This window comes from Nuphar pumila, chromosome 1 (genome assembly GCF_984573655.1).
Source record: "Nuphar pumila chromosome 1, dmNupPumi1.hap1.1, whole genome shotgun sequence".
Lineage (NCBI taxonomy): Eukaryota > Viridiplantae > Streptophyta > Magnoliopsida > Nymphaeales > Nymphaeaceae > Nuphar > Nuphar pumila.
Window position 1 is genome coordinate 167,835,128 of NC_143249.1, and position 11,632 is coordinate 167,846,759.

General features: G+C 39.3%; 1 protein-coding gene across 4 annotated transcripts in view; it reads right to left on the reverse strand.

The window, feature by feature from the left end:
* LOC149851223 (uncharacterized) overlaps window positions 1-10,499 on the reverse strand; it is a 28,950-nt gene extending 18,451 nt beyond the window's left edge. For 3 of the 4 annotated variants that reach the window (XM_089999315.1, XM_089999307.1, XM_089999325.1), the window contains exons 1-4: window positions 10,290-10,499; window positions 10,004-10,087; window positions 7,624-8,673; window positions 1,641-7,484 (exon numbers count right to left, since the gene is read on the reverse strand). In XM_089999315.1, coding sequence (XP_089855441.1) covers window positions 1,641-7,484; window positions 7,624-8,673; window positions 10,004-10,054 — 6,945 coding nt within the window. In that variant the 5' untranslated portion in view covers window positions 10,055-10,087; window positions 10,290-10,499. Of the gene's footprint in view, window positions 1-1,640; window positions 7,496-7,623; window positions 8,674-10,003; window positions 10,088-10,289 lie in introns of all 4 variants that reach the window. The other variant, XM_089999333.1, reaches the window with a different exon arrangement.
* Window positions 10,500-11,632: the final 1,133 nt, after the last annotated feature.

The window sequence follows — 11,632 nt, forward strand, 5'->3', positions numbered from 1 at the left end:
GAGGGGTAGATGATGAAGACCCTACGTATCTTGGAGACGCTGTGGATGTCGAAGAAGGAGAAGAAGAAGAAGATAATAAATATGATTATGATTATTGATGTATCATGTTTTATTAAAAAACTTGTTCTTGTGGGATATTTTTGTTTATGTAATATGAAAGTATGACTCTTGTGGTATGTAATAGAGACATAAATGCTTCATACGTGATTTTATGTATATGGTTTGTGCAATTCATCATTATTTCATGTGATATAATTTTTTTAGATTTTTTACTAATTTTTCCTGATTTTCTTGATTTTTTTGGATTTTTATTAAAAATTTACGATACGCTATAGTGATACTATTGGGTCGACCAATACGGGTAACGATACGCTACTTACAACCTTGCATTGTACAAGGCTAGCTCCCAAAAATAACGTCCACATGCCAGCTCATTTCTGAAGAAAACTAAACAAATAAATGAAGCACATGTTATAATCTCAAGCAACAAAACAAGGTTCTAAAGTAGGAAGATGCAAAAATTTGTGGTTTAGTAAATTGCACTGGGTAAACCCTTCCACTTCCAGGGGATCCTTAGGCGTGAGTCATCTAAGAATATAATCACTAATATATTTTCCCTGCAGAAATAAACAGAAACCACATACAACTTTCATCAAAATTGACAAGTATTTCAAAGTGGAATACAAATAGCAAAATATGGCTACCAAAATGAATGTTGTATTGCACTCTTTATAGCCAATGTCATCACTAATTGCACTGGAGCTATAAGGCCAAATTCACAATGACAAGGGATCCTATACCACATAACATACTGAAACTTTAGAAACGCAAAATCATGCCTTCTATGACTTAACAAGAATGTAATACCTCAAGTTCCAAAGAATAATTTACAAAGCCACAGTATTCTTTATAGCTTTTCAAAATCAGTGAAAAAAGAGCAACCAACTATATTCTGGTAACTACTTTTACAATATTCAACAGGCCTCTTAGGGCACGTTTGTGTGCCGCGGAAGAGAACTCCATGGCACCATCTTCCGTGGAGCACAAGTCCATTCTTTTCTGCAGAACACAAGTCCAACCGCCCTTCAAGTGACCATTGAAAACGAAGTCCTCTTTCTGCAGGGAAAGAGGGCCTCATGTTTGCATTGTCGGGGCTGGCACACAACACAAGTGTGCCCTTAAGCAAAAGAAAGAAATCAAACAACAAACAGAGCAAGAAGCCACAGATAATTTAGTAAATTTTGATAGGCCAAAACAAGCAAGACTAGCACTCATACTGAACACATGATGTTACTGTCACTGCTGCTGTTATTGCTACTATTATGTGTTCATGTGTGTAAAAAACACATGCAGATGATCTAGAAATACTGACAAACAATCAGTTTAACCAATGAATAACGGCACCCTTTCTCATTGTCAGCCAAATTAACATGAAATCACAGAAAAGAACTGGAATCATTATTAAATCCATAATCTAGAAACAATGATCATGACAAATTCTCCTAGAAATGTCCACTCTTATCGGCTACAGGAAAACTAGGAAAAGAGCCAATAACCTAAAAAAGCCATTGACTACTTATTCTTTTTAACCTAACATATGATATACAAAATATTCATGAGCCAAAATTAATAAATATTACCTTATCTAATTGCTCACTTGTTGAGACCATGCCATCAAATTCAATAACAGGAAAGTCAACGACTTCAGTAGGACCCATCTTCTTCAAGAAAGATACTAATCTGGTTTCTACATTGCCAAATATTTCTACTTCCTTGTGGAAACCATTAGACAGCAGACTATATAAAGCATTGCATGCCTCACTCAGCTGTTCAATTCCAATTCTTAGCTCCACATCTCTTTGATGTTGATTCTTTCTATCTTCTAGAATGCTCTTAGATGATTGCTCAAGATGTAAAAGAGCTTCTGCTTTGGCAGCTTCAGCAGCATCTCTCTGTGCAGATATTGTCACAATTACAATTTCTTTCTCTGCTAGTTCCTCCTGAAGATCGTCAAATCGATCTTGGACATCATTTAACTCAGCTACAAGTAATTCTGCTGCTTGTTTTGATTTTCTTGCATCCTGTTCACAAGAAGCCTGCTGAGCCTCTAAATCATGGACAAGCTGTACTAGCCACTCCATTTTCTCCACTGGATCAATGTTGTTAACTGCACCAGTAATATTAATAGCATCCATAGCAGTCAAAACCCCATTCAAGGCTTCGATTTTGCTCTGTAAGGTGTTCTCAGTTTCTTCCAGGTGATTTCTTAGTATAGCATTTTCAGATTCAAGTATTTCAAATCTCTCCTGGTATCCTCGTAACTGTCCAACTTTCTGCTCATATTCTGCAAGAGTATGATCATGCTTCTGAATCTCAACTTTTAACCTTTCCACCTCAGAGTTGGTCTCATCAAGAATCTGTTTCAACTGGTCCCGCTGCTGCACCAATGCTTTCCCTTTTCTAACAGCAACACTAAGCTTCTCTCTTGTTGAAGTACATTTTTGCTCCTCTTGAGTTAGTTGCTCCTCCAAATGTTCTTTGTGCTTACCAAATGCTTGGACCTTAGTGACCAAAGACTCACATTGTTCAAGGATTCGATCACGTTCTTCCTTTACAAGGGATAAAGCAGACAAAGCCGCTTCAAGCTCTCTCTTCAAACTCTCATTATTTTTTTCCGTTGCTATTGTTGTTTGCTCCTCTATGGATGTATTAGCTTGTCCAATTTCTTTATGTTTTTCATTATTTTTTAAAAAAGAATTCTCCAAAGAGAGAGTTGCATAACTATCTAAAAGCATTTTGATACATTCTCCTAAAGATTCCATGTAGTTAGCACCAGAGGAAGTTCCTGTTATATCGTGATGAAGCAATGCATCATGAACTAAAGACTGTAACTTTTTTATCTCATCTTCGGTAACAGCACAATACTTTTCAAGGGCAGCATTCTCTTCATGTATCTTTTCCTGCAGATCTTTTATTTCCTTTTCCATAGCAGAACAGTATTCATTGGTGGCAGCATTCTGCTCATGAATCTTTTTCTGCAATGAGACAATCTCTTTTTGAAAATTCTCCTTCTCCAGTTCATGTCGAAGTGTTCTCTCCAAGAGTTGCTCATGCTCATGTGCAAGTTTCTCAAAGCGCCCTGAAAGAAGTTCCTTTTCATGTGTAACAATTCCAAGTGCAGCATCAAGGTTGGATATCTTATTTCTTGACTCTTCCAGATCACCCATGACTGCACTAGATGATTCCACAAGGCTCTCAATCTTTTGCCTGAAAGCATCTCTGTCGTGTTGAGCCTCCCAGAGTGCATTACTTAACCATTCAATCCTATCTTCTGGCTCCATTGACCTCAGATGCAGTGGCATATCTATTTTGTCCAAAATTTCTTCCCATCTCTGCACAAGGTTGTTTCTTTCCATCAAGGACTGCTCCAGCATATCATTTTGCTCAGCAAGACCATAGAACTTACTCTGCAGCTCCTCATACTTTCTCCTGAGATCTTCAACTACAGGGTTTAAGCTCAACTGGGAATCTTCTTTCCAGGTATCAGAAGCCATAAATCCAGCCTCACCCACCGAACTTTTCTGATCCCAATCCACCAAAACAGGATTTCCACCGATGGATCTGACCAACCATTCAATTTTTTCAGTTACATCACCAAAGTTAAAATGGTCAGATAATTCCAATTCCTCTAAAATCTCCTCAATTCTTTGAAGAACTGAATCTTTCTGGAGAAATGACTCCCTCAGTGTGGTGGCAGAATTCCTAATGTATGATAGCTCGGATTCAAGGGCTTCAATTCGTTCTCCTGCCTCGGAGTAAACTTTAAGTTTTGTCTCAACTTCATGAAGTGATGCACTCTTAGACTGCAATTCTTTCCAGCACTTCTCGAGGTCACTTGTCTTCTCTGCCAGCGACTGTTTCAATGCATCGCGTTGCACGATCAAACCTTTTCCTTTAGCAACTGCTATACTAAGCTTTTCCTTGACATAAGCCAGTCTTTGTTCTGACTGCTCAAGTTCGACATCTTTATTTCTTAATTCTAAATGAGTTGCCTCCAGGTCTGCTTCCATCTTGGTCAAACCTTCTTTGAGGTTCTGTATTTCAACTTCTAGTTGAATTTTTAAGGAGTTCAACTGATGGATCCTCTCTTGCAGCTGGCTTAAACTAAGGGATTTCAACTCAAACTCTTCCCCCAACATCACATGCAAAGGCACCTTGTTATATTCATTCAAAAGTTCCGGCCTAGAAGTAAATTCCCAAATGCAGTTCCTTAACAAATTCAATTGCTCAATAATTTCTTTATATTTTCCAAGAAGCAAGAGAACCAAATCTTCTAAATACTCTAACGGCTGCTTACCCACTCCAAATATCATTTGTTCAGTCAGAACTTCATCCTCCACAGCTTTTATCAACTTTTTGACCCGTGTGTATGAGTCCTCATCAAGACATGAACTGAGGTCTGTAATTCCTTCGCTCACATCCTTTTGCAATGACAACTGAGGATGGGAATCCTCCAAATTTGTAAGTTTTGCAGCATCAGAAAAGGCGGATGCATTCAAATCATCAGAGCTGTTACCACTCTGAGTTTTATCACCCACAGAGTGGATCTGTTGGATTAAATTTTCAATTTCTTGAACTTTAGACAACAACTCTGACTCAAGTTCAACTTTTGCAGAATGAAGGAGTGATTGCTCATTCAGAAATTTATCCAACTGCATAGTAAGTGTTTCACATGATTTGGGTAGCACATCTTGCAGCTCCTCAAAGCTCAAATCCTTCTCAGCAGGCAGTTCAAGTCCACAAAAGGCATTAACCATCTTAATAATATGAGAATAGGTGTTGCCAAGCAGCAAAACAGCTGATTGATTCTTTTCAAGCACAACAACAAGTTTCCGCTTGAGTTCTTCAAATGAGTGATAAAATACTACACCTTCAATATATGAAGAGAGAAGCTTCTTGTGCAGATCCTCTATTGCTTCAGCAGCAGCAGAAACAGCCGTAGCAAGACGCATGCCAACAAAGAAGTCATTGGACTCATCGGACATGCACGAGACAGGATCTGTACACTCTCTAAGCTTTTCTACTGCAGTGAAGATTTCTGCATAGATAAAGTTGCTCTCTAGCTCAAGAATAGACATCTTCTCGTCCACTTCTTTCTGCAGGCATTCAACTAGAGTAGACACGGTGTCAGTTGTATGGCAGAAACTTTGGTGTAATTCATCCAAACGAACGTGAAAGTTAGAGGTCAAAGATTCATAGCCAAGTATCTTTTTCATATTTTCCTCATTAGACCTCAAAAGCGCATTCATCTTTGCTTCAAGGTTACCATTTTGTTGCTTTTGTGCGACATGTGCAGCCTCAAGGTCCCTCAAAGCCCCAAGTGCAGTTGCTTTACAGTTCTGCTCTTCCATAAAAAGATGAGTGGCCTTCCCCACATCCAACTCTAACTGTTTCAGAATAGCATTTAGTCGGCAAGATTCTTCCTTGGCTAATTTAAGACAAGTAGCAGAACTAGCATCCTGTGCTTGATTAATGACATTCCTTTTGTCAACCTTCGTCAGAGAATCTTCAGTTGTAGGTTTTTCTACAGAAGATACCTCTTCTACAAGGGTTTCTTCACTAAGAGCTTTTGACTCGAAAGCTTGAATTATTTTTGAAACTCCAGAAGCAGCTTTATTTGGTAACCTAACTAGGGAATTATCAGAAGGCATGCCCTGGATGGACTTCTCAAGCCTCTGCATTATCTTCTGAGCAACCTCCAGATGTTCCCTCAAAGAATCAAACACGTCTGAATGGGCCCCATGTTCCTGTCCAAGATAATCAGTCTTTACCTGATCATCACAGTGGACAGCAGATTTTTGGATCATGACAATGCCAGGTCCTTCACATGATCTAGTGCTTAAATACGAGTCTCCAGCTGCTTTTGTTCTGTGTATATCAAGGCTGCAGGAAAGATAAAAATTTTCCTCTGTAAGTTGTTCAATATAAGACATTGCTTCTCTTAGATCATCCTCTAAACAAGCTTGTCTCTCAAATGCCTCAACCAAATGTTCCTTATGTCCAAGCAACTCGGCCATGATTTTTGAGTTTTCACTCACAAGGCCATCTTCGCCCTTCTTTCTTGAAATAACTTCATGCTTATTCACATTCAACTCCTCCCTGACAGAAAGAAGATCCCTTGTTAAATTTTCATTTTCTGCTTGTAATACAACCACTAATTCCTTGCATTTGTCCAAACCCAATGCTAGCTGACCTACCTCAGCATTTGATATCTCCAATTTAGTCTGAAGCTCATTATTATGAAGACTAAGCTCCTCAAATCTCTCCCTTGCAGAGCATAATTGTGCTTTGAGCTCCCCTTTTCCAATATGCATATCTCTAAGTTCCTGGTTTACCTCTTTTTCAGACAGTTCCAATTTCTTCTGCAGCTCAATCGTTGTATTGTCAAGCTCTGCAATTTTTTCCCTTGCAGCAAGTAACTGGGTTTCAAGCTCCTCCTTTCCAGCAGTCATGACCATGAGCTCCGAGCGACACTGTGTAAATTCCTCAGTGATGCTTGCACTGCTTCCATGAGCTACATTGAGTAAAGATCTGAGCTTTGATACCTCATTGAAAAGTTGTTCGTCCTGTTCATCAGACTTCAACTGTATCAGGAGTTGTTCATGAAGTTTCGCCTGAAGAACATCTTCCATAACACTCCTTGTATAGAGTTCTTCAATAATCTTTGATAACATATCAGCAGAGCTGCAGCTTCTTCCAGATTCAACTATACGACAAACATCCAAGGATTCAGACACTTCATTCTCACATAACACCATTGAAGACACCAATCCACTATCAGCTGTACACACATAAGACCCCAGCCCATCTGAATGGCCAGGCAATGAATTTGTAGCTTTTTCAGATAACTCAGTTTCTGATACTACAGATTTTATTACTTTATCTTGCTTTTCCTGAAAACAATGCAGAGACTCGGCACTAAAGCCCACCTCCAACATAGTCTTATCAGCCACGTTTTTGCCTGCATGTCCAGATGAAGATGGAAGTCCAACATGCCCATGTAATTCCTCTTCTTTTAAATACCTAGTTTTCATCTCCTTGACCGTGGCTAGCACGGTGCCATCCCCTTGCATGTCCTCTTTTTCCCAAGGCTTGCCATGTTGATCCTTTTCCATCTCCAAACTGCCAACATCTCCCGGCAACACCACAATTGTTTTCTCCAGATCCATCTCCAATACCTTGGTTGTGCTGCAAAAAGCATCTCCTTCCAAAGAAGATTGTTTTTCCTCCTCAATCAACTCTGACACTGTGGCATTTCCAGGTAAGTCATCTTCTTTTGACAACTCAATGTTCCTCTCCTCGCCCCTCTCTGAAGGATCAGCCTCTCTTTGGAACTCCTCTTGTCCTACAGAGAAACTACTCTCATGCAAACCCGCATCTACATGCATACAATTGTTGTGGTCCAATCCCGGAAATCGAGCTTCCTGCATTGGCCCTACCCAGCAGAAAATGAGAATATGATTATACATCAAAGTTAAATTACATTTCCTAATCTAACAAATGTAGTATTTTTGACAGAGCACAATATTAGAAAAAAGAAAAAAAAAAAGGAGTAAATCTCACCTGATCAACAAGATCAGAAAATGTGGATTCTACTGAACATGAGTGATTTCCTTTCCCATCAATTGAACCCTCACGATGCTGCAAACCTGGTGAAATTATTTCCTCTTCAAGATGCAAACCTTGCAAATTTTTGTCGATTACACCTGTGTCCATAACTATCTGATTGCAGCCTGCCCTTGAATCAGACTCACGATGGATGCCAGGTAAACTCAAATCTTCTTCCAGGTGCACCTTTTCCAAATTAACCAATGTTGCTTCACCTTCAGGAACCTCCTTATGACAGTCACCCATAGGGTACTCATGCTGAAAATCTGGGAAATTCATTTCCTCTTCATTACGTACCCCTCCAAGACTAATTGCTGCTGCTCCACCTTCATGTATTTGTCTATGGCCATCGACCATGGAATCCTGATGGAAACCTAGTCGACTTGTTTCTTCTCCCAGAGGTCCTCCAGCAAAACTGACCAGTGTCAGAACCCCATCACATTTCAGCTTATGATCATCACTTGTGACATCCTGCTCTTGCCGGAAACCCGATGAATATGTTTCCACTTTTGTGTGTGTAACTTTCGCTCGATCCATATGCATTAGCTCATCCTCCTGCACAGGTTCTAGTGTATTTTGGAGATCCGGTGGACCTGTTTCTACTTGCAGATGGGACCTTCCCACATCAACCTTCATCATTCTGCCATCATCTGAAACTGGCAAATCTGCAGAATCCACCTCTGCATCAGGGTCTTGACTAGGAGATGCAGTCTCCACCGCTTTTTCCTGCTGAGACTGCACCACATCTCCATCCTTATTCATTAGTTTGTCATTATACTCCTGTTCCAGCATCTGTTGGAGACCTAATGGACCTGTTTCTACTTGATACAACGTCTCTGTGTCAACCTTTATCATTCTGCCATCACTGGAAACCGGCAAAGCTGCAGAAGTCACCTCTGCATCAGAATCTTGACTGGGAGATGCACTCTCCATCACTGTACCTTTATCTAAAGGCTTCCCATGACCACCACCCTTGCTCTCCCTCTTTTGCCTGAATTGTTCAAGCTGGAGGAGGAAAAAAAAGACAGTAAACATGACAAGAATGCCAAGTGGAGAAAATATGGAAATAAAACTCCTCCAGATTCAAATACAGCCTAATTTATAACTCTACTCACAAAGTAAAGCGGGAATAAAATAAAACAGAAGTTTCCCCAATTTTTACTTTTGCTTTACACAGAAAATTAGGGACGTTAAAATAAAGTGAATGCAGTAGAACTGCAATGTGCACAACTAAAACAACTTGCCCTAAATTTTCAGTTTTGCTTTACAACAAGTAAACAAGATATTCATCACAACAAATTGAAACCTCATAATTGCAGTAACCCAGAGTTACATTTTTGTGCTACACAGGGTAGAGACTAGATAAGGTACCCATCACATAAGACTACAATGCTACATTGTCAAGGAACCAACAAGAAATGAAGTTGACTTGCCTTAAACAAAGTGAAGTTGTGACAACTTTTAATTTAATTTTTTTTTGGTGGATTGCAAATGGTATAAATACAGAAATAGTAACAGACCCAAAGTTTCCTTCACAGTATAATAGGTTAAACACTAAAACGAAAACACCACAATTTGAAGCAGGAGTTAAAACCACCTGGTTTATGGAATTTTCTTAGAGAGTACATAACGGTCCAGTGAACACAGAATCAAACAGAACAAATGTGGAAATTACTACAATTGAAGTTGCCAGAGTTATCGACGAAACTACAAGAGCTGTCATTCACAAGAAAAACCTAAACCCAAGAATTTCAGAAAATTGAAGATAGAAACCATCATAGCTTGAAATTTAACTAATTTTACTTGGCAAATAGCAAAGCCGTAGGTCCCAATAAAACTTAAACCCAAGATCTTCAGAAAATCCAATATGAAAGCCCTATTACAATTGAAATTGCCCAAACTTATTGCATTGGCTTCTTAGCTTAGACATTAATTTGTTTTCCAGTTCACTTTACTGCTTGGATCTGTGACAAATAGAATACCTGTCGAAGCTCATTCATACGATATCGTTCTATAAAGAATGAGGTTGGCGGGTTATAGAAAAGGAAGGAAAGAGTAGAAAAATATGAGATTTTTCTTGACTAGTTACCGTTTCACTTCCAATAGCATCATAAAATAAACAGCAAGGATCACCGTAAAACCCTAAAACTCTCATAGCTTCCTGGAACCAAAATTTCTCAAATTCAACAATTTTGCAACCCTATAATCTCAGATCTTCCAACATTACAGCACTAACAACATCGCCAGGCCCAAAAAAAAAAACTAGAAATTCGTTCGTCAACCGAAAACGACAATCCGCACCCACATGCATAAAGCCCAAGGATCAGAAAGAAACCTTTTTCCGGCCGGCGGCCAGCAGATCACTCTTCTTCCGATTTTTCTCCATCGGACAAACGCCGCCTCGGACTGCTCAAACGACCTGAAACCCACCACCAAGCAATTCAGAAATTCAAACCCGATCTCGACTCGGAATCCTTCCTCCACCTAAATCTCTAGAATCAAGTGCAGACAAAAGATCTAAATCCCAAACCAAGCGAGAATTCGACAATTTTCACTTGGAATCCGAGAATAATGGAAAGCACAAAACACAAAACGAACTTCAATGAGAAATACAAGTTTACCTCGAATGAGATTCACATAAAGACAAGCCGTAACTGTGAAATGAAAGAGCTCCTTCTTTCACAGATCGATCATTCTCAGAGACAGAGAGGAATTAATTGAGAAAATAAATGGTCGCGATTTCGTAGATCTGACGCCAAGATCTCTCGCTCGCTCGCCGGTTTCCAAAGCGATGACGCCCAAACACCAACCCGAGATCGCGAGCGTTGGTTGAATTTCTAACACGCCGGAACGAATAAAACTGCAAGGGAAGGGGAAGGACCGTGTTGCAGCCAGAATGTCTATAATTTCCCTGTGCTTTTACAATATGACAATTCGCAAGTGGAATGGTCTGCCGACAACAGATCGGGTCTTATAGGATCCGATGGGTCTAGAAGAGTGTCCGAATTCGAGCTGTTGGATCGGATGTGAAAAGTTGGATATGGGCTGGGTTGTTGTATATTTAGATTCGGGTCCAAAATTTGAGCAGCAAATTCGAATTTGAATCCCCCACCGAATTAGATTTGATGCAGTGATCATAGTCACAAATATCGGCAGTTTATCATAAGGTTTTCAAAAAACTGATAAAATCCTTAAAACCATGATATTTTCAAATTTTCACTTATCTTGATTATTTTTAAATATGCTGAAGTTTTCTCGAGTTTTTTTCAAGAAACCCTTTTTTTAAATGTATCACAAGATTTTCCTTTGGAGGATAATAAGATTTATGATACGGTAGTAATTGGTCATAAGTGATCGGGTAAAAGAAAATTTTGATTGGAAACAAAAAAAATTTACACATAAAAATACAAAATGCATTGGATTTAATAAGAAACAAAGATTTTCTTTTTGTTTCATTTTTGTTAATTGTTATTTTAATTACCAACCGTTTTGTAAACCATGTTGGTTTTATGGCTCATGGTTTTAGCTAGAGAGGTTTGTGGTTTTTGTAGTGCTTTAAAAGCTCAAATGGTGCCAACTCTTGTAAGTTTTGAAAATTTGGAAATTAATACTACTCTTCTTGGTTTGGTTGATCCTTAGATCAGATAGCAAATTGCTCAAATTAGGCTAGCTTAGATCATTTCGATCCAGCTAGAATGGGTTAGAGGAACGATCACACCAATCGGCTTCTAGAATTGGCCATTTTATAGCCTAACCTGCTTTGCTTTGGAAAACTGGCGAGCCGCCTCTGATTTCCGGCAAAGACTCTGGTCCATCCGGCTAAGCAGTAGCTAAGGCAGGGCTCAGGCAACGGTTTCATGTTGCAGCAACTCTAAGACTCTCTCTCTCTCTTAAGTGGTTCTCTCGCTTTGATGCAATCTTTAATTTCTCAAAATGTTTGTGAACAGCTATTTCATGAATTATG